Raw genomic sequence first — 24,861 nt, forward strand, 5'->3', positions numbered from 1 at the left:
GCAAATATATAAGATTTCACTCACTATAACAGAAGCGACACTTTGTTTTCCAGTGTAAAACATTGAATGAGACCTCACTGTTCATATTGTAGCCATTCAAAAGACCTCTTTATGCAGAATTACAAGCATTTTAAAAAAGTATTAAACAGTGAATGAATCATTACACCTACTGACCCTCATAAATGTCAAAGAATCTTAATATTCTACACCAAAACTCACTTTTAACTGTTGCTCCATGGATTTATCTAATTTAACATTCAAATGTTAGCAGTCATAAACAAAATGTTTTTTTTTTAAATAATGGTAATTATTATTTCTTATTTGAAACCAACCTAACAAAGAACAAATCACAAGTATAATAAAATCACATAGGTATAATAATTAGATAAATGTAATTATTGAACCTGAATTCCTTCTGATTCAAGTACAGTAAGTCAAACTGTCTTCCTCACGACAATAAAGCTTTAGACTCTACGCATGTCCTCTAATCGCTGCGTTTCCACGTCCGAAGTGCAACACTATGGAAATCCTACTTTGGTAAATCATAATTATGACATAAAATGTGGAAATTATGACATATCAAGTCATGAATATGAGATAAAAAGTCCAAATCATGACTTCTTCTATTCATGACTTCTACTATCTATATATTATAATTGACTTTTTATCAATTATGACAAAAAAGTCAGACTTTTTAACTCTTTTTAATATAACATGGGTTGTCAATTTCGAAACTTTATTTTGTATATTTATAAATTGTATTATAAATGTCAATTTTGACATGTCATAATTAGGACGTTTTATGTTGTACATACGTTATAGTTTTTCAATTATCTCATAATTGTGAATGTAATTACTACTTTTCGGAATTTTGACTGTCATAATTTTTTACTTTTTATCTTATAATTATGACTTTGTCACAATTTCGGCTTTTATGTCAAACTTTTGCATATATTATATCATAATCTTCTTTTTATGTTACAATCATGACTTTTTTAATTGCATAATTATGACTTTTTATCTCATTATTTCGATATTATACTTTTTTTCATAATTAGGACTGTCAAATTTGAATTTGTTTGTTTTTGTTATAATTCTAAATTTGATTACGTAATTATGACTTTTTATCTCATAATTATACTTTTTGTCATAATTAGGACTACCTCAATTTTGACTTTTTATCTTATAATTATGACTTTTCAGTCAATTTCAGATTTATTGTCAAGCTTTTGACTCTCTTATCATCATTTTGTTTTTGTCATAATTCAGATTTTTTTAAAATTGTGTAATTATGACTTTTTATCTCATAATTTCGAATTAGGAGTACCTCAATTTCAACTTTTTATCTTATAATTATGACTTATGTCATAATTTCAGCTTTTGTCAAAATTTTGACTCTTTTATCATAATTTAGTTTTTGTTATAATTTTGTATCTCATTATTTCGACCTCATCTCATCTCATAATTTCTCATAATTTTGAATTCTGTCATAATTTCGGCTTTCATGTCAAATTTTTGACTCTTTTATGTCATAATTGTGTTTTGTTACAATTCTGAATTTAATTGCGTAATTATGACTTATCTCATAATTTCGACTTTTTTGTCATAATTAGGACTACCTCAATTTCAACTTTGTATCTTATAATTATGACTTATGTCATAATTTCAGCTTTTATGTCAAACTTTTGACTCTTTTATCATAATTTAGTTTTTTAAATAATGAATTTGTTTTAATTTATCTCATTATTTCGACCTCTTATCTCTTAATAAGGAAATTATCTCATAATTTCTCATAATTTTGACTTGTGTCATAATTTCAGCTTTCATGTCAAACTTTTGACTCTTGTATCATACTTTTGTTTTTGTGTTATAATTATGACTTCGTATCTTATAATTTTGACTTTTTATCTCATAAATACGATTTACCAAAGCATTTTTGTCTTGTGTGGCAGAAATGGGCTTCCGTACAATACCGTTCCTCCTCAGCCATTCCATAAAGTTTTTATGACCTGTGCTAATCTTTGACATTTGACCTTTGGGGGGGGGTCAAAGTAAATTCCACCAATTTGTTCACAAGCATTGCTACCGTGTTCCTCTCTCAACAGTCCCTGAGCACTTGTTTCATTTATTTCACACAAATATACACAACAACTGAACTCAATAAAGCTTTTGAAGTAACTTTTACAGAGAGACGTGTGCACTCAAAGATGGCTGGCTAAGCTGGTTTACGGATATACGGAATCTATCCGCATTCCATTAAAGTCCCTTTATGCTCTCCGGGAATACAGAGAGACACAAATGCGATACTCTAAACTCTAAAGAGGCAATACTGAAGTGCGAAAACAACGGCCACAACGACGGGCTAAACTTAACACAGTAGCAGATATCCCAGACAAACGGCGAGCTCTACGAGACGTCCCTGATATATGGTGGTTCTGATGCGTGTGATGCAGAAGCAGCAGTTCGATGATCAGGAGCGACGGAGCAGGCATAAATGTCACATGCAGAGCAATTACGAGCCCTCTCCACCTATCCAGCAGAGCCGCTCCATGCAATAAAACACAAAAATCATCACTAGTTATACAAAACGCTTCCTTTGTGAGGAACATCTGGAAAAAAAGCTACAGCTTAGATCGATTCGAGTGACGTCATGAAGATGCACAGTGCGTTCGTTTCAGAGAGTAGCAATCACAAATTCATAAAGGTTTTTTTAAGAAAGCACAAACAAGCCATTCTCATGGGTAACGTGATAACAAAGGGTTTATACAGATAGACATAGAGCTATATTTATATTTATATATTTATTTATATATATATTTATATACTTCCTAATAAATACAACTTGCTCTGTGCAAGATGTGATGAAGAGTTTGTTTCACATAGTGAAACCCAGTTGAGGAAGAGCATGCATTTGTGCGAATGCCAGGGAGATTTTGATGTCGTTGGTTCTTTCCTGGGGCTTAGAATGAAGGGGTGGATTGCCTTTTCCCAGAATGCTTCAGCGATGACACTGGACAAAAAACACAAACTTAAAGTTAGGGGCTCATGATGACACAGGACATTGCACATTAAACTCTGGCATTCAGGGCAGGACTAGTCAATGTTCTCATTTATACTTACATGACATATTCTATATTCTTTTACTCTGACTCAGCTAGAAGAAAGAAAAGAGGCCTTAATCAAACCGAGAAACTACTGACAACTAATGACTGCATTCTGTAGGATAGAAATTGTGGACGTTTAATCCCTTTAAATAATTAGGGATGCACCGATATTACAATTCTAGTAAGACAGTAAATGTTTTCACTTTAAGGCGATAATTAAATGTAAACTATTTTCATGATTTTGACTATAATACAAAAATATATATATATATATATATATATATATATATATATATATATATATATATATATATATATATATATATATATATATATATATATATATATACATACTACCAGTCAAAAGTTTGGAAATATTACTATTTTTAATGTTTTTGAGTGAAGTTTCTTATGTTCATTAAGGCTGCATGTATTTCATAATAAATACAGAAAAAACAATAATATTGTGAAATATTGTTACAATTTAAAATTATGGTTTTCTATTTTAATATACTTTTCTGTGATGCAAAGCTGAATTTTCAGCATCATTACTCCAGTCTTCAGTGTCACATGATCCTTCAGAAATCATTTGAATATGCTGATTTGATACTCACTTATTATCATTTAGTTCAGTTATTATTGTGCTGCTTAATATTTTTTTGGAAACTGTGATACTTTTTTCAGGATTCATTGATTAATAAAAGGTTAAAAGAACAGCATTTATTCAAAATATAAATCTTTTCTAACAATATAAATCTTTACTATCACTTTTTTTTTATCAATTTAACATATCCGCGCTGAATACAAGTATTATTTTCTTTCAAAAAAAAAGAAAAAAGAAAAATTACTGACTTTATCAGTGGAACACAACACATCAGTGCTATTAATTTCTTTCAAAAAAAAAAATTTTTAATTACTGACCCCAAACTTTTGAACAGTAGTGTATATTGTTACAAAAGGTTTCTATTTTAAATAAATGCTGATATTTTTTAACTTTTTATTCATCAAAGAAAATCCTGAAAAAAAATGTTACACATATATCGGACATCCCTATGAATAATAGCTTGGTAGCTTATGCAAGACAAATGGACTTTTACTGTTTTAATAACTATATTATCAGTTGTTATGCTAAGAGAACATGAGTAAAGCAATAAGGGTAAAATGGCAAACAAGGCCGTTGGGACTCACCCTTCTCCCTTCCATTTCGCATGTTCTCCTCTTCATCCTCCAGACCATCATCCACTGTGAGATTTACAAACGTTAAAGTTAACACTGAAATCATGAAGTAGGTACTTAGAGGACAGAAGCAAGTGTACATGATCACCTGAGTGAAGTTCTTTCACTAGTGACGACATAGTGTTTGTGATCGAGTCTGCTGCCACCAAAAGGTCATTACGGAGATTTCTTGGTACACCTGGATGAAAGAAGATTTTTTCAGATCACAATATCCAGAGCTTAAAGGGTTAGTTCACCAAAAAATAAATTACTCGCCCTCATGTCGTTCCACACCCGTAAGACCTTCGTCCATCTTTGGAATGCAAATGAAGATCTTTTTGATGAAATCTGAGCGCTTTCTGTCCCTCCATTGACAGCTACACGACTGACACATTGATGCTTCAAAAAGTTCATAAAGAGATCATAAACCTAATCCATAGGAATTGAGCAGTTGAACTTTTGAAGTGTCAAAGTGTCAGTCGTGTAGCTGTCTATGGAGGGACAGAAAGCTCTCAGATTTCATCAAAAATATCTTAATGTGTGTTCTGAAGATGAACGAAAGTCTTACAGGTGTGGAACGACATGAGGGTGTGTAATTAATGACAAAATTATCATTTTTGGGTGAACTAACTGTTTAAAGAACTTTTCAACCCAAAATTAATTTAGCGATTTAAATTTCAGTCTATTCCTCACTCATTTGGCATTAGAAGACTTGAAATATACACAATAATAGTTGTATTATTAATTGACTATTAATTGTCCCAGTATACATATACTTTAATTGTATGTGAAAGATAATCTTGGACATTCCAATAAACATTTTCTAAAAACATCTTCTAAATATCTTCAAAATGTCTCCATTTGTGGAAGATGTTGTATGTCAAAGGAAAGCATCAGACTCCTCACCCTGAGAGAAGGCATCCAGCACGTCATCTCCGACCCCTGCCAGGCAGTCCTGCGGTGTGTGTGTGGGGGTTGAGCCGGCCGAGGTGGAGCGGATGGGCATAGGCATGGTGCAACTGGCACTGTGGCTGGGTGATGAGTGGGGCGAACTCCCCGTCTGAGACTGTAGGAGGGGAGTGAGGGAGGAGAATGCAAAAATTACACTAGATGCGTAACAACCTGAACCTCCATTGGTCCCTCGCTCCCCAAGAAACACTCATAAAAAGCTACTACTGCAGACATGGCTATAGATATCTGATCTATTTCTTTAGGTTGTCTCCATGTACTGCATTCTCCATGCATCTTCGGCCTGAGAGCTCACTGAGCAGCACGCAAGAGCCATTAGAGGAGCAAAAGGCTGGTAGAAAAGGGCCGCACTGTCCCACAGATTGATGCTGAGCTCAAGGCCTGTGGCCCTCTGCCAGGCAGCAGATGGCTGGCCAGACTGCAGTCACATTAGACGTGAGGTGCTTAGCCTTGATGAAAGGAGAGCAGGTCTCTGATATTTGGCAGGGAGACATGCAGCTCGTGGTCCCTCCCTGGGTCACAGGAACAAAGCAGCGGCACTTGACTGGAAATGGGAGCTTCATGTCCTCGTTATGAGGAGCAGACGTGATAGAGATCGCCCAGAGAGACAGTCTCATGCTTTATTCTCATTAGGCGACTTTCACTTATCAATCATTTTGTACTAGTAAAGTATTGAACGGAAATAAAGAAATAACATTTCTGTCATCATTTACTCATCCTTACGTCAAACCTTTATGACTTACTTTGTTTTGTGGAACACAATGGACTGACAAGCCAAAAAAAAAAAGAGTATGAAAGCACCGCTATTAAAATTCTGGCTGATAATTATTCTCATTATAGCCAAAGACTGCTGAATGTCTGATATTAAAGTTTTGGTAACACTTCAGTATAGGGAACATGTATTCACTATTAACTACAACTTTTGCCTCAATTAACTCCAAATTAGTAGTTAATAAGGTAGTTTTTGTAGCGTTTAAATTTAGGTATTGGGTAGGATTATGGGATGTAGAAAAAGGTCATGCAGATTAAGTACTAATAATGAACCAATACACTAGTAATATGCATGCTAATAAGCAACTAGTTAAAAGTGAGAACTGAACCCTAAAATGCTATACTATTTTGTCTAAATAAATGTAAAAAAAAAAAAAAAAAAAAAAAAAAAGCACAACTAAAATCCATTAATATAGGCATCACAGAATTAAATATTAAATATGCATCCAGCGGTTCTGCGTATCACTACACAACACCCTTAGCAACCACTCTTAGCAACATAAACTGTTTGTTCAATGAAGCTTACTGTGTTATGTAGAAGAGTATTGTGAGAAAGAGATCGAGTGAGCGAGTTTACCTCATTCAGATTTAGCATTTTCCTTCAGGTTCATAATAAAAATCTGTTTAAATGTCCGCTGCGATATCTTGTCTTTTTAACAGTTAAGTGGTTTTCCCGTGACTGACAGCTCTAGTCAAAGCATTTGTTAGTTGCGTCTTGTTCCGTGTTCACAACATTTCAGTCTTTTCAATATAAATGTCTTCGCTACTGACTGACACACTCATAAAGACAGTCTTTGCCGCCATCTAATGGCGTAATAATGTAACTTCTGTTGCTGTTCACAGTCAGGAACTATTTTTTCCGGCGGAAGGAAGGCTTTGGGGATTTTACTTCATGAAAGTTGCATTGATACATATATTTTTTTAGCTTTAATATTTTATTGTGTAGTAACTGTTCTATAAAAGCAATAAGGTACTCGAGGCTAGTGCTGTATCGTGACTAAGTCACGGCTGAAGGGGTTGCAGGCATCCGCTTTGAGTCATGCCTAACAATGCCCTTCAGCCATGACTTATTCATGATACAGCACAGCCTCTCATACCGTATTGCTTACATAATATAATATAATATGTGACCCTGGACCACAAAACCAGTCATAAGTCAAGCGGGTATATTTGTAGAAATTGCCAACAATACATAGTATGGGTCAAAATTATCTATTTTTCTTTTATGCCAAAAATCATAAGGATATTAAGTAAAGATCATGTTCCATGAAGATATTTTGTACATTTCCTACTGTAAATATATAAAAAATATATTTTTGTGAGTGGATATGCATTGCTAAGGACAATTTTAGAAGCAATTCTTTTCAATATTTAGATTTTTTTGCACCCTCCAGATATTCAGATCCTATCCTAGTCATATCTTAACAAACCATACATCAATAGAAAGCTTATTTATTTACCCCTTATTACTTGTTTTGTGGTCCAGGGTCACATATAATATAATATGATCATTTTAAACACTGCAAGTGAATTTAGGCTTCATAGCATTATATGCAAATTTATTTTCATATTTGAAGTTTACAAGACTGTAGAATGTACTATGAATGTAATACAATCAAAAGTCATACATAAAGATATATAATATAATATAATATAATATAATATAATATAATATAACAGTATAACTTACAGTTTTAAAATGCATATTCATTTTGGGATTTGCTAACGATTGCATTTACCAGTGTTATTCATTTTAAATTTTAATTTTAAAGATTAACTGTAACTGAATGTTAGATGATGGCAAAGTCAAATGAGTCATATGGACTAATTTCATAGTATTTTTGTCATATTTCCATTCTTTCTGGAGCAAGACAAAAAAAAACAAAAAAAAAAACACTGTCATTGTACAGAAAAGAGCAGCCTAAACATTCTGCCTAATATCTCCTTTTGTGTTCCATGAAAGAAGGAAAAAAAGGGTGAGTAAATGAAGACAAAACATTCTTTTTGTCAGTAATCCTCTCCGTTTTCAGCATTGTGCACCCCATTAATCTTCTACCTGTCAACTTAATGAAAATGCCCGTGTTTTGGCATGCACAATACATATGTTAGCTCAAACTTTTGCAGCTGTGACCCAGTGTATTTACTCCAGAAATTTTGAGCTGTATTAAAGGAACACTTACTGCCTGTTTCTGCTCTTCATCCTGTCAGCCAGAAGATGAGAGATGACAGTGAGTGAAAGCAGACACGCCAGAGACAGAGGTGGTAGAGAAAGAGGTGGAGAGAAAAAAAGTGAGTATAGAATGAGAAAATAAATGATGTTGTTTCCATACATGCCATGGGAAATGAAGGACCTAATTTTTGTCCAACAAGTTTCATACCTTCAGCAGCCTCATGAGACCTTCCAGCTGGACCATCAGTTCTCTCCTGCTCTCCTGCAGGGCCGACATGCGCCTCTCCAACTCGTCTTTTCTGTGCCTGAACAAAATGACAAACTAAATGAATAAATGAGTCACCAACTTAAAAATCAATGACTGCCAAATATATAACTTAAAGGGCAGATATGATGGAAAACAGGATTTTCTTTGCTCTTTTGAAATGAAAAGCTCCTTGTACTATGTTCATAAAGCAAATCTCCCTCCACAACCTATTCATACAACCTATGAAAACTAAGTGGGGAAAAATGGCTCATGGTAAAACGGCTCCAAAACCATGAGAACAGAGGATATTTGCATATACTGTTCTTAAAGGTGCAGTAGTGAAAACAGCCTTTTAATGCTCAAAAAGACAGTGGAAAATGGTCACGTAAACCTAAATTACGAAACCTTTATTAAAGGGTTAGTTCACCCAAAAACACCCTCATGTTGTTCCAAACTTGTATGAGTTTCTTTCTGCTGTTGAACACAAAAGAAGATATTTTTAAGAATGTTGGTAACCAGACAGTTGACGGTAGCATTTGACTTCCATAATAATTTTGGCTACCGTTTGATTACCAACATTCTTCAAAATATCTTCTTTTGTGTTCAACAGCAGAAAGAAACTCAAACAAGTTTGGAACAACATGAAGGTGAGTAAGTGATGACAAAATGTTCATTTTTGGGTGAGCTATCCCTTTAACATTAGTGTGACAAAGTGTATAATATGACCCTTTTCTAGTCTTTAAATCTGCTCAGAAATGCACATAATGTGGCTAAATCTCCATGAAACCAAAACAAAGAGGGCAAAATTGGCACATAATGGAAATGTGCTAATTCACTCATCTCCTGAGACTAACATTATTAAGAAAATGAATTTGGCTCCTACATGCCCTCTGGTGCCCATAAAAGGTACTCAGTTTAAATGACTTTAAAGGGAGTGAAATCCCAGCTAGTCTGTTTAAAATCTGTTATGTTCCTAACAATCTCAAATGTTCTGAAATGCTCTGGTTAACTGATTAATATTACACTGCCTGGCCAAAAAAGTTGCTGTTTGGATATAAATAGGCACATGCTTAAGACTGAAACATTTTTGCAGCGATTTTTATGTTTTTAGCATGTTATATGTTTGGGAACAGTTCTTTTAACCGTAATTCATGGAGTGTGCAGCTTTTCTTTTCTTAAAGGGGACCTATCATGAAAATCTGACATCTTCCATGTTTAAGTGCTATAATCAGGTTCCCGGTGCATCTACCAACCCAGAAAACATGAAAATGGACAACCCAGTAACTTTGTTTCCACCCATGGTGCCGCCATTTTGTTTTTGCAAGCGGGCGAAAAAAGGGGGTGAGGCCATGTTGGGCTGCTTTAGAGAAGAGGAAGAGTTGTTGTAGTAGAGTGTTGTTGTCATGCCGTCATTTTACACCGGACTGCTTCACAAACGAGGGTCAATTCAACACAAAAGATGAACATGACGGCACATGCTAGTGGATGAGTTGAATCAACTCCACAGCAACTACATAAATTTATCCACTAACCATTCAGAAACATCCAGTTTCATTCTAAAAGTTGTAACTTCTTCCTGAGTCTCTCCATCAGTGTCGACTCCGGTTTGAACAATGTAAGGCTGAACACCGTTACTGACAATCCTCATTTTGGCTGCGTGAGATTCTCCAGCTTTGTTGTTGTTGAGCTGTTAAAGCTCTGCCCTCTTCTGGAAAGGGGGCGGAGAGCAGCAGCTCATTTGCATTTAAAGGGACACACACAAAAATTGCGTGTTTTTGCTCACACCCAAATACGGACAAATTTGACAATCTATAATAAATGATCTGTGCGATATTTAGAGTTGGAACTTCACAAATACATTCTGGGGACACCACAGATTTATATTACATCTTGTGAAAAGAGCCATAATAGGCCCTCTTTAAACAACCATGTACACTTTAAAAAATGCTGGGTTAAAAACAACCCAAGTTGGGTTGAAAATGGACAAACCCAGCGATTGGGTTGTTTTAACCCAGCGGTAAGGTTAAATGTTTGCCCAACCGGCTGGGTAGTTTTATTTAACTCAACTATTGTTTAAAAATTACTGTATTGCTTAATTAAAATTAAAATTAACCCAAAGTATGTTGGAAATGAACATTTATTAATGTTCAATGAATAATTATTAAACAATAAACATTTATTAAATTGCTTATTAATACATTTATATTAATAAACTATTAAATTTATATTAATAAAATATTAAAGCTTATTAATAAACATTCACCTTTTGTCTATTATTGTTGCCTCTAATTGCATCTGGTTTTTAATTTCCCAACTATTTTGGGTTCATTTTAAGCTAGCCATATAGCAATTTTTAAACAATAGTTGGTTTAAATTAAACTACCCAGCAGGTTGGGCAAACATTTAACCCAACTGCTGGGTTAAAACAACCCAATCGTTGGGTTTGTCCATTTTCAACCCAACTTGGGTTGTTTTTAACCCAGCATTTTTTAAAGTGTAGGAAGACACATCATGGCCATATTCCAGAATGACAATGTGAAGATTCATCAGGCTCAAATTGTGAAAGAATGGTTCAGAGAGCATGAAGAATCATTTTCACACATGAATTGGCACCTCTGAGTCCAGACCTTAATTTCATTGAAAGTCTTTGGGATGTGCTGGAGGAGACTTTACAGAGTGCTCACCTCTTGCATTGTCAAAAGATTTTGACCAAAAATGTATGCACCTGTTGATGGAAATTATATCACAACATTATCAACATAATGACTCATGACCCAATTCATGTGTGAAAATGATTCTTCATGCTCCCTCCCAACCATTCTTTCACAAATGAAAAGCTGCACACTCCATCGATTACGGTTAAAAGAAATGTTGTCAAACATACAACATGCTAGAAACATAATAATCACAGCAATAATGATCCGTCCATAGACTCATAAGCATTTGCCTATTTAAATCCAAAGAGCGACTTTTTTTTTGTCCGGCAGTATATATCCATTCTGTTATTTTTTGTGCATCTCTGTGTAGTTGTGTTTGCGGACCGTAGCAGTCGAAGCTCTGCCAGTAGAGTGGGGTTCTGCTGGGCTTTCTCAGGGGTGGGCTGAGAAGCCTGTTCATGTTCTAGACGTAGACGCTGGATTTCTTGCAGGATCTCTCTACATACAAATCACACACAAAAACATAAATTAACTTCAATGCCACCTATTGAAAGCTCTCAATTCATGATCATGAATATTTTATGGGACAGTAAATATGAATTCTTAATGAGTTACTTTAACTTATAAGAGAATTTAATGATTGTTACAAACAAGTATAGTTTGCTATGGGAATTTAGAGATCTGTAAAGAACGAGTGCAGAACCCACCTGTTTTTGTTCTCTAATTCTGCGATGAGCTGCCTCTGCTGCTTATTAGCATCAAAATTGAAACTCAGATCAGTTGGAGGGCATTGCTAAAAGGCAAAATCATTAGAGAACAGCATTACTAATTATGCACAAAACTAATTGGAAAGATGCCGTTAAATGAAGACATCAAGTTATGGATGCATAAAAACCAGATGTACACTAAAACGAATAGACCTATAACTAAACATGCTGTTAAATTCCACTCAATAAAACAATTGTGTCCTCATGAACGAGACCCCTTTTTTTCACCCTTGTAATGTATGGAGAGGTGTAATTTGAGTGTGTTTGTGAATTAAATCTCACAGTGGAGTTGCTGGCCTCCGCCGCCAGACGAGCAGCATATCGAGCGATAAGACGGTGTTCTTCATCCAGTCTGCTGGGACTCTCAAGGGTGCTACTGTCCAGACAGATAGAGAGAATAAGAAGAAATACATACAGCAGGAAGAAGAGAGGCAAAGAGAGTGATGAAGCATGAGACAGATGAGGGAAGATGTGAATTCCTGAAATCAACAGGAGTAATGAAATATGTAAGATGACAGAAGACCACAAGGAAAAGGTTTTGGAGAAGCTAATCCGAAACAGTGGCATCATAAAATAAAATTATAATATAATATAATATAATATAATATAATATAATATAATATAATATAATATAATATAATATAATATAATATAATATAATATAATATAATATAATATAATATAATATAATATAATATAAAGTGCTGACAAATGATTAATCACATCCAAAATAAATGTTTGTTTACATAATGTGTGTACTGTTTGTTTATTATGTATTTATAAATACACACACAAACATGTATATATTTAACAAAAATATATTATATTTATGTGTAAAATATTTATATAAATATACATGTATACGTTTCTTAAATAAACATTATTTAACATGTATGTGTGTATTTATATATACATAATGAATAAACAGTTCACACATATATTATGTAAACAAACTTATTTTGGATGCGATTAATCGAGATTAATCGTTTTACATCACTAAATAAAATATAAAATAACAATATAATATAATATAATATACTATAATATAATATACTATAATATACTATAATATAATATAATATAATATAATATAATATAATATAATATAATATAATATAATTTAATATAATTTAATATAATATAATATAATATAATATAATATAATATAATATAATATAATATAATATAATATAATATAATATAATATAATATAATATAATATAATTAGTGCTGTCAAACGATTAATCGCATCCAAAATAAAAGTTTGTGTTTACATAATAAATGTGTGAACTGTTTATTTATTATGTATTTATAAATACACAAACATGCATGTATATATTTAACAAAAATATTATATTTACATATAAAATGTTTATATAAATATGTAAATATTTCTCAAATAAACATTCTTAAACACATATGTGTTATATATATATATATATATATATATATATATATATATATATATATATATTATATATATATATTATATATATGAAAAATCGTTTGACAGGACTAAATATAATATAATATAATATAATATAATATAATATAATATAATATAATATAATATAATATAATATAATATAATATAATATAATAATGTATAATATAATATAATATAATATAATATAATATAATATAATATAATATAATATATAATATAATATATAATATAATATATAATATAATATAATATAATATATAATAATATAATATAATATAATATAATATAATATAATTAGTGCTGTCGAATTGATTAATCACAATTACATATTAAATCACCACTAACATAAAAGTTTGTAAATTATATATATATATATATATATATATATATATATATATATATATATATATATATATATATATATATATATATATATATATATATATATACACAAACACACACACCCATACATATACAAATTTAATGTTAGATGCTAAAGATATTAACCGCGATTAATCGATTTGACAGCACTAAATAAAATAAAATAAAATAATCATTTTTAAAAAATTTATTTTGAGAAAATATGTGGTTTCAGCAATTTTATATGTATTATACACAAAGTCAAGATATAATATAATACTTATATAATAAATAAATTTAATATAGATATAAATATATAAACAATATTTTTAGTAAAATTTGAGCACATTTTGTAAGTTTGTCTGAAAGGATGAAGAACACAGACATGTGCAGAGGTTGCATAGGCACTCAGTGAGTCTGGGTCTTACAGTACGTTATAGGGTTTGGCATATGGCTGGAGCAGATGATGGAGCATATGTTTTCCTTCCTCATTAAGTGCTCTACAATTAGGAGTGAATCACGTGTGTATATGTGCGAATATGCGTATGTTCTGGCAGTTCTATCCCACACACACACACGCACATTTTTTAAAATGCACACACCACATTCATCAATCAAATGTAACACAAATATTATATTAGTCTGATAATACAACAGGATAATAAATGACTTGCATGGAGCTTTCCTGCTGTGTCGGTCCCTGTGGCCCCACCGCTGTGACCTGCCTGAACTCGCGGTCTCAGGGGAGTGATTCATTAAGAGGGTTGTTTCGATGCCAGACGTCTCGCAGACTAACATGGTGTTTATAATAATCAGTGTCGCGCTGAGAATGATCCACTGGAATCCACTTATTGATATGGCACCCTGACAGCGACTGTTAGGCGCTTATATTGACACATAAAGGTGCACTGGATCATTTTTCTTCATTAAAAAGCTTTATGCAAAAGAATGAAGATCACGTTTGAGAAATATGTTTAAAATTATGTGCACTCATTCGAGATAAATACGAGTGTATATCATTGGACTAGGGAAAAAAAAAACCTTACTGGGTGGAAAATGCTGTCGGTGAATAACATTGTTCTAGGAGGAACAAATCCTTTACATGCAAATATGCCCCTGCAAACTTAATCATAACAATAATCAACTATAAATATGTTATTAAAAGTATTAAAATGATTAAAAATATAATAAGAAGAATATTTGATATTAAAAGATATTAATAATAGTTTTTAAATGATTAAAACAACAATAATGATAAAACTAATTATTATTATTATATTACATGTACAGTGGCATGAAAAAGTATGTGAACCCCTTGCAGAATCTGTGAAAATTAGAATTATTTTAATAAAATAAGAAGGATGATAAAAAATGCATGTTATTTTTTGTGTAGTACTGACCTGAGTAAGATATTTTACATAAAAGATGTTTGCATTTAGTTCACAAGACAAAACAATAGCTGAATTTATTAAAATAACCCCATTCATAAGTATGTGAAGCATTTATTCTCAATACTGTGTGTGGTCACCTGATGATCCATGACTGTTTTTATGTTTTGTGATGGTTGTTCATGAGTCTCTTGTTTGTCCTGAGCAGTTAAACTGAGCTCTGTTCTTCAGAAAAATCCTCCAGCTCTTGCAGATTCATCCGTTTTCAAGCATTTTTGCATATTTGAACCCTTTCCAGCAGTGGCTGTAGGATTTTGAGATCCGTGTTTTCACACTGAGGACAACTGAGGGACTCAAACTCCACTATTAAAAAAGGTTCAAACATTCACTGATGCTCCAGAAGGAAACACGATGCATTAAGAGCCGGGGGGGTGAAAACTTTTGAACAGGATGAAGATGTCACAATTTTTCTTATTTTTTTTAAATATCATTGTTTTTCATTTAGTACTGCCCTTCGGAACCAACAGAAGATACTTGCATGTTTCCCGGCAGAAAAATTAAGTACAATTTACTAGGGATGTCCCGATCACGTTTTTTTGCCCTCGAGTACGAGTCCGAGTCATTTGATTTTGAGTATCTGCCGATACCGAGTCCCGATCCGATACTTAATAGCCTACATAAAAAAGAATAAAGAAGAGCGAAAAAAAACAGATCCAGGAACAGTGCTTTTCAGGTTTTTCAGGTATTCAGTTTTCACATAGTAATCAAATATAAAATATATATTATCTTTACTGTATAAAATAAATAAAGATTAATCATTATTGAAGTTACAAAAACTATTCAGTATTCAGTCAAGAGCAGTGAGTGATTTCTTTGTTTTTTGTTGTTTTATTTAACATTAAAAACAGGCAGCAGGAATAGTTGTTTTCCCTTTAAGACATGCACGATCCAGTACATATAGCTACTGTTCCACATGCGCTGTCTTTCTCGACTAATATACGTTCACTTAAGACATAACCGACTATGTTTGCTAGGATGCTCTCTAGAACGGGCATGTTGACATAATTTTTGTATGAATGTGGCCGCCGAAGCGCAAGACTTGAAAGAGAACTCAGTATTTGCGCGCTGACTGAAATAAGCGTGTGCGCGCTTCGGATGAGCGCACACAAATCTTCTCACAGCGCGTGCGAGTTCTCTTTCGCGTCTTGTTCTTTAAGGTTTAAATCAGCAAGGCTTAAATGAGTTAGTTTAAACACAGATAGCAACGTGTGCTGTTCAGGTCTCACCTGCGCTCGCGCGCTATCAACACCCGGGTGATGACGGCGTAAATGACTGGACATTAGAGCAGACGGCACTCGCAGTTAACAGTTTGCAAAGAGTGACTGTTTTGTCCACGCTTTCTGATTATCGTTGTTGTAACGTTTTATGCATCCATCGACTGAAACATACATTATCTGAACTCTGTCTGTTTTCCACGTTGCTATTTTAAACAAACCATATTAACCAATAGATGCGTCGTCATTCGAGATGGACCGCAGTGCAAGTGCGGTCCGTAAGTGGAGAACCGTCCTAATACATATATATCCGAGTCCTGATCGGGAGGTAATGTCCGATTCCGATCGAGTCTGAAACGACATGATCGGGCCCGATTTCCGATCATGTGATCGTATCTGGACATCCCTACAATTTACCTTGATATTTGAATTCAAAAGTTTTTACCCCCCGACTCTTAATGCATCTTGTTTCCTTCCTGAGCATCAGTGAATGTTTGAACCTTTTTTAATAATTGTGTTTGAGTCCCTCAATTCTCCTCAGTGTGAAAAGATGAATCTCAAAATCCTACAGCCACTGCTGGAAAGGGTTCAAATATGCAAAAATGCTTGAAAACTGATGAATCTGCAGGAGCTGGAGGATTTTGTAGACTGCCATGAAAACCTAACTACCATAACATTTTACATTCTAAATGACCTGAAAGAAAAAAGTATACCCTGACCACTTCAAATGCAAAAGTCGATAAAGGACATGGAGAGCATATCACCACTCTCTGTACAGCTAGACTGAGAGGTGGAGTCTATGATTTCATATCTAGTGGCAGGTGGTCAATACTCACTTAACTTCAAATTAAAAACTCATTCGGAGCAAATGGAAAATGATATTTCTGTTCTGGCAGCAAGACTGGCCATGACCCAGCAGACGATAAATTCTACGCAAGGCCACTTGTCCTTGAAAGCCAACCCGGTAAATGAACGTGTGCTGCACCGTCAGCAGAGAGACTCGCGCTTATCGTCCTGCCTACAGCTTTGATGTCCCCACAAGGCCATGCAATTACACTCAAACTGAGCTAGAGAGAGAAGGAGAAACTTCTTATGGAAGTTCAAGGCCCAAAAAGTTTCACACTAGGTTGTGACAGTGAGGAAATGTATCCACTGGTTAATCGATGTGTGACAACACCGGTATCACTGGGATGGGGGGAGGGGGTGTTCCCTCTTTTGCACCTTGCTTTCAAAACGCTAATTCAAATGCTCAAAACCCCACGGGCATTCATAAAGGTGCGAGCGTTTTCAATGAATTCCTATGGAAGTTGAGACATGCACTATTATGCGGTTGTGCGCATTTTACTTTCGCTTTCAAATTAGCGCCAATTCGGAGGAGGCAATTGCTTGAATGGTGGGCTCATTATTGTTCTTAATGAAAAACACAACAACTAGAAAAACACAACTAATATCTTTTACAAGTTCCCTATTAGCACCTGGCTTAAATCCAAAATACTGCAAAAGTCATCCGCCATCGTATTGTCAGTCAGCTCCTCACTGTCGTAATGAATGAAATCTGACTTCTGCTGCTGATCTGTGCTGCGACTCTCGTTCGGCTCACGCTGCATTGAGCAGACGCATTCAGTTTTTAATTGTAGTGTCTGTTTTCTAACTGAATGTAATGATTCTCATTACGGGGGCAAGTGTTGCGGCTGAACACATGTAACACCGCCAACCCCAACTATCGCAGCAAGCCTATTTCACACAGAATCTTGTTGTTGATGTTTCGAGAAGTAACGGAGATCAAGGGTTGTTGTCACAGTTTTTTACATTTTCAGCTTTCTTTAATGTGTAATGTTGCTCTTTGAGCATGAAAAAGGCCTGCAAAATTACAAAGCACAACGTCCACTCCAAAGGGAGTTATTTTCAATTTCAGTAAACATTGTTTCTGAATTCCCTGAAACGCCACGACTGTAGTCTTGAGTTTTCTTCCGGGAATGTACACATCATAAAATTCCTCATTTAAATAATTCCTGCCTAAGGCAGGAACAAAAAAAATGTCGCTATCTCCAAGAGACGCGTTTTTTTCCACCCCGGATCTAATATGGTTATGGCAAGGGCAAGCTCAAAACAAACTCAAAGCTCGAAGGATGACCAATCACAACACACCGAACAAGCCATGTTCCTGACAGACTGGGAGGTGCTGCAAAAATGTAAATAAAATATGTGAACATTCAAGCATGAAAACCTATTCTAGTAGACCCCAAAAACAAAATCAAGACTTCGTAAAAGAGCATAATAGGCCCCCATTAAAACGATTTGCCACCTTTTGATATAAATATATATGCCAATAGTACAATAAAAACTACTACTAAATTTAAAACAAAAAAATCATGCTGTTACAATCGCCTGTTCCAGCTGTGGGCAATAGTAACAATATCATAACATTAATATGCTTACTTGCAAAGAAAAAACTTTGATGTTGATTTTAAAGAATAATTTGCAGTCTTATATATGAGTAATAACTTAGCTGTAAATTATATGCATTTTTAAATTAAAAGTCTAAGTCCACATAATTCTTTGAAATCCTAAAATCCTTAAATGCATGAATTTTCTAATGAGTCCAAACTAGTTACACTAGTCCAAACAGTCATACCATTCAATACATATTTTTAACATTCATTCTTTAAAAAAAAATCGTTTCTGCAGTTATTTTTCTCTATCAGAGAGAAAAAGGTACTGAGTATGTGTTCCAGTTGCCATCGATCTTCTCTCTAATCAGGCTTTTAGGCTATGAGTACCTGCCATAAGGTTTACAAATGTGGCTGCTAGGCACTTGTGCGGCACCCAGATCACGTCCCAGGTTTGTACCAAGTGACACTACTGAAGTGGAACAGGATGATGATTTTGTAACAGTGTGCAGCAGTACATAAAACTGTCTGTTTTATAAATTGCATGAGCAATGTCAATTTAGAAAGTCAGCATTACTGTCCCAACAAAATTGGACGTTAGTGATGTCAAAAGTTCTGGTTCATAAGTACCAAGTCAACACACACACACACGCACGCACGCACGCACGCACGCACGCACGCACGCACGCACGCACGCACGCACGCACGCACGCACACACACACACACACACACACACACACACACACACACACACACACACACACACACACACACACACACACACACACACACACACACACACACACACATGTATATATATAGTGCTTAAAGTTATTAGGCCACCACCCAGTGTAAGGTTTGTGCCACAGCTGCCCAAAACTAACAGTATTGGTAATTACAAAAATAATTTTTTATGTGTTTCTGTAATGGTTAATCCACACCAGTATGTGTAAGCCATTTAGTCACAGTAGTGTTTCTAATGCTAAAATATCATTATTGTTGTGATTTAATGGTTCCTAAGATATATCGCATAACATTATCATCAAAAGCATGTCTTTGGGAACAACTAGAACAAATTTAGAAGTCAGTAACAACAAAGACTGTGGAAAAGTACATAAAACAATGCCAGCATGAACGCAAGCTGTTATCAAGGCCAAAGGAGGACATACAAAATATTGTATATATATATATATTTATTATGTGTGAATAAAGACTACAAGTTTTTGACAGATTCCTATATACATATATACATACATATACACCAACTATGTGTGTATATTATATATACACACACACACACACACACACACACACACATATATATATATATACACTACCAATTAAAAGTCAGGGATCAGTGAGATTAAGATATTAAAATAATCAAAATTTTTACACTGTTACAAAAATTATATTTTAAATAAACGTTGTTCTTTTAAACTTTCTGAAAAAAAAAAAAAAATTCCACAAAAATATTAAGCAATAACTTTTTTCAACATCATAATAAATGTTTCTTAAGCACCAAATCAGCATTTTAGAATTATTTAAATTGTAATATTCCACAAAATTACAGTTTCTACTGTATTACTGATCAAATAATTGCATCCTTGGTGAGCATAACAGATTTCCCCAAACTTTAAAATTTTTTGATAGTTTTTTTAGTAATCAATTAAGCAATACTTACTGTGGACCAAAATAGGTAACTAGAATCAGGACATTTTAATGTTGGTATAGAATTCTTTATAAAACGGTTAGTTCCTGTCCTTGATTCTGATTGGTCAATAGCTATGTTTTATTCATGATAAAACACGGCTATGACCGCTTCACCCAACGGTTCTGTGTATCACTACACAACACCCTTAGCAACCACTTTTAGCAATGTAAACTGAGAGAGCAGCGACAGGCCAGGATTAGACAGAACAACGATCAGAGGATACAAATTGAGTTGTGGTGTGAGGAGAACCAGTGGAGAACAGGGCATAGACCGGTGTTATCGTTGGCTAACGTGTATGTATCTATAAGCTATGTAACACTGTGCTTAGATCATAATATTGTACAGATTATTATCATGTATCAGGCAATAGCAAAGCTAGTATTGGTGATCTAGATAGAAATTAATAAATTTTGATCCGGCATAGCCTATGTCACACTCGTTAATATACGCCCACACTAACGTTCGTTTCTCATCACGAGCTGAGAATCATGTCTCCAGCCAGCAGCCGAACAGACATAGTGTTATTGAATGTGTTTCATGTTATCCTTTATTCATTAATTCTGTGTTATGTTTATTCTGTGCCCATTCATGGTGTGAGGATGTATATGACGTTGTGAGTATGTAGTTGAGTGAACTTGAACGTACATACATGGCATGAATGAAATTGAGTATTTACATTACCAGCACATAATTCAAAACTTTTTTGTGCGAGTGTGAGACTGTATGCATTTGTGTACATAATTTGTATTCATCAGTGTTGAAACTGATTCACGTAAAAACGGTGAAGAAGCATCGCGTGTAAGTTTATTGATGTAATATCATCCTTTACAGTAATATAACAATGTTTTACTCCATCATATCGCCGGGATGATAATCCTCCGGTCTATAATGAATGTGTTTATCTAAGCAGATGCAGAAGTGAAGTCCCGTCTCTTCACCTGCACAAAACACACCCCGGCACGGACGATAGCACCATCCTTTTCCTTGTTAGGTTGGAGTTTGTGCAACCTCCACAAACACAGTAATTTGCCTTGACGATGATAAATTAAAATACAAAAACTACACGGAGCCCGGCGAACGACTCCCTCTCGTGACGTAAAATGACGTGACGTTTTTACAGAGACCGTCACTTTATCTACTAAATTTGTGCCCTTATGTCCTGCAAAACATTTGTAAATCCTGCAGTACCTTTTTACATTGTATTTTCATACAAGGTTATATATTCATCTAAAAAAAAATAAAAAATAACCTGCAATATGCACTTTAATATTTGTATTGTATGGTAACCGTTTTATAAAAGCAATAAGGTGATCGACCGATATTGATTTTTTATAACCGATACCGATACCGATTATTTGCATGTTTATGTACCCGATAACCGATATGCAGAACCGATATTTTATTTACTGTTATACCTCTGTTTTTGACAATTATTACAACACAAATGAGCTGAACAAACCATTTTATTTATAACAATCACTCCCTCCTTGCATACAAAAAAAACTTTACTGAATAATATTAGCTGGAATATATAACATTGTCAGGAAAGTAACAAACAAAACAGCATACATCATTGCATTTTCCAACTAGTGTTATTAATCATTATGTTTTGTCGGTCTAGATCATGAAATGCTTTCTGACAAAGTGCTGTAACTTATCTATGCATTTACACAAAACTTTAAATTGGGCTACTCAACCGCGATCGCGTGTGGAGATACTAAATAATTTCCACAGAGCTGCATTTATTTAGATTTGTATTAACTAAATAATGGTTATGTAGTAAATCAAATAATTATATAACCTAATAAAGTTAAACCGCACTTGTCAGTTGGCATTTTATGATCTAAATTTAATCTAACGTTAAATCATGAAATGCCAACTGACAAGTGCTGTTTAACTATAACTTAATCAACCGCGATCGCGCATGGAGATAATAAATAATTAATTTCCACAAAGCGGTAGGCTATATTTATATGTGTATTAGCGAAATAATTGTTATGTAGTAAATTATAATATAATCTAGGGTGTTTAAACAAGATAATCTTGTCAAAAGTTTCATTCAGTGGCCGTGCTTAAGCCTCCTGATCATCCGTCAGTTGCTAAGCAATATGAACGAACTTTTTCTTCTAGACTAACGGTGAGTAAATACAACAGATACATATACTTTACCTGTGCACTGAGTTGTTGTTGACTGATCTCCTCAGACGGAGGAAGTCTCAAAACGGCCACAAGATGGTGCCGTAAATCGGCGAATCCGATATTACAAAACCGATACCCGATTATGGAAAAATGCTTAAATATCGGGAAAAATATCGGTAAACCGATACATCGGTCGATCACTACTCGAGGCTAGTGCTGTATCGTGAATAAGTCACAGCTGAAGGGGTTACTCCGCTTCACGTCATGCCTAACAACGCCCTTTAGCCGTGACTTACTGTATTCACGATACAGCACAGCCTCTCGTACCTTATTGCTTACATACTAACTATACTATTATTCACTAACTACCCACAATCTAACTTAACGTGTTGCAAAATGGACTGTCTGTCTGTCTGATAGTCGGCCGTAACCTCCATATAACAAAGCAACTATAACTAACCTGAAAGATCGGGAATTGCATTCATTACAGATTTTGTTGATGCATTTGCAGCATTATCTGATTTGCATAATTCCTTTAGTAAATGAGGTGCTAAAACAATGCTGATAGCATGTGTAAATAAAATATCTCCGGATAACCTTGGGTTGTAACCCAGCCTGAGATGCACCAAGGGTTCACAGGCAGCAGCCAATTTCTCGACTGAATGCTTTTACTCTTCCGTGTAATATCACTGGTATTGGTATTGACTACTAAAAATCATCACAACACTAACAAACGTAATCAGCTGTGGCGGGTTGAATGCAACATAATTACATAAGAATGCTAAGGAGCACTCCTCGTGTCCCCAACATTTCCATTTTGGCAGACTCCAGTAAACAAGATACGAGACGAGACGAGAATTAAGTGAATTATAATTCTGCATTAATTTTTGGCGCCCCAGGCATTACCAGCACTTGACATCCGACTCACATAAACAGCATGTTGTAATGTAAGATTGTGATGTTGGGTGAAATGTTCAAGCAGAGAGACTGACAGTCTGTGTCTTTGATTTCATAAGCAGTGGCGTGTTATTGAAGGAAACACAGATGAAACGAACATGTACGATCTCCCTCGACCACAGGCCTCATTTAAATGCGTCGCATCTCCGATTGCCTGAGGTTAAGGAGTCGAGTGGAGTCAGCTCCTTTTAGACTGACTATTATCATTACGGTGAGGGACTTCATGTAGGGTGAAGTGTTTACCCGTCCACTAGTCCTGCCTCTACGCTGGCCTATATTTAGAGCTGAATACACAATAAGCCAACCTCTCTCTGTGCAAAACATGCCACATCTGGTCCATTTTAGTGATTTGCCGTCACGACACGCGTTGCTCCGAGACTCGATAAGTATTTTAGTATTCACCCAATATTAAGAGGCCTGACACATTGACAACAAATGTAACGGCTTACTTTCCAGTATGTGTTTAAATGAAGGCGGGCGGCGCAGGAAACAGGGTGGTTTGGCAGCGGCTGTAAATAAACGGGGTATCTTATAAAGACTGGGATTGAATTTTAAGCTGATGGAAATGTTTGCGCCAGAGTTCACCAGCATAATGAAATACAAAATGCTGCGCGATAAACCATGGGTTTCTGCAAAGCGTGTTTTTCAAACATATCCATCAAACCAGGGTGCGATACTTTGCGATTTATTAATCATAACTTATCATTCCTGTAGCTCAAAAAAAGTATAGCACAGCACTAGAAATGGTTTCATTGGGTTTGATTGCCAGGGAATGCATGAACTGCTGAACAGTGTTGGGAAAAGATACTTTTAAAAGTAATGGACTGCAATATTGCGTTACTCCCTAAAAACGTAACTAACTGCATTACTTAGTTACTTTTTTATGGAAAGTAATGCATTATGTTACTTTTGCATCACTTTTTCTCATCTGGACTGGGCTGTTTGTTTGTTTGTTTATTTTTATAACAGCAAAAAAGTTCTATTTTTGGTAAATGTAAAGGCCCTTTCACACCAAAAGTGAAATGAATAAGCCTCAGGCTGAAGGAAATGCAAATTCACGCCTGTACAGTAGAGGGGGCAGCTCAACAAACAAGCTTTTTAGCTGTGCTGACATTCTGGAATACAGACGAATAGGATGCAGTAGAAGAAGTAAATGAGTAAATGTATGCTCACATTTAGTCTAGAACTACAATAACCATCATGTTCACACACAACACCTCTGCACTTACTCCAGATTTCTCTCAACATTGGGACAGGAGAGCTGTCGGTCAATAAATTGGAAAACAAAGTAACT

The 24,861-nt window shown here is 34.7% G+C and overlaps 1 protein-coding gene across 1 annotated transcript in view; it reads right to left on the bottom strand.

Annotated features, from left to right (window-relative positions):
* Nucleotides 1-2,953: 2,953 nt before the first annotated feature.
* The window catches only part of dtnbb (dystrobrevin, beta b), a 70,803-nt gene continuing 48,895 nt past the window's right edge, over nucleotides 2,954-24,861 (bottom strand). The window contains exons 12-21 of the mRNA XM_067366746.1: nucleotides 12,183-12,273; nucleotides 11,841-11,926; nucleotides 11,518-11,631; nucleotides 8,438-8,534; nucleotides 8,240-8,260; nucleotides 5,226-5,385; nucleotides 4,429-4,518; nucleotides 4,293-4,346; nucleotides 3,121-3,154; nucleotides 2,954-3,010 (exon numbers count right to left, since the gene is read on the bottom strand). Coding sequence (XP_067222847.1) covers nucleotides 3,141-3,154; nucleotides 4,293-4,346; nucleotides 4,429-4,518; nucleotides 5,226-5,385; nucleotides 8,240-8,260; nucleotides 8,438-8,534; nucleotides 11,518-11,631; nucleotides 11,841-11,926; nucleotides 12,183-12,273 — 727 coding nt within the window. The 3' untranslated portion in view covers nucleotides 2,954-3,010; nucleotides 3,121-3,140. The remainder of the gene's footprint in view (nucleotides 3,011-3,120; nucleotides 3,155-4,292; nucleotides 4,347-4,428; nucleotides 4,519-5,225; nucleotides 5,386-8,239; nucleotides 8,261-8,437; nucleotides 8,535-11,517; nucleotides 11,632-11,840; nucleotides 11,927-12,182; nucleotides 12,274-24,861) is intronic.

This window comes from Chanodichthys erythropterus, chromosome 18, assembly GCF_024489055.1.
Source record: "Chanodichthys erythropterus isolate Z2021 chromosome 18, ASM2448905v1, whole genome shotgun sequence".
Taxonomy (NCBI): Eukaryota; Metazoa; Chordata; class Actinopteri; order Cypriniformes; family Xenocyprididae; genus Chanodichthys; species Chanodichthys erythropterus.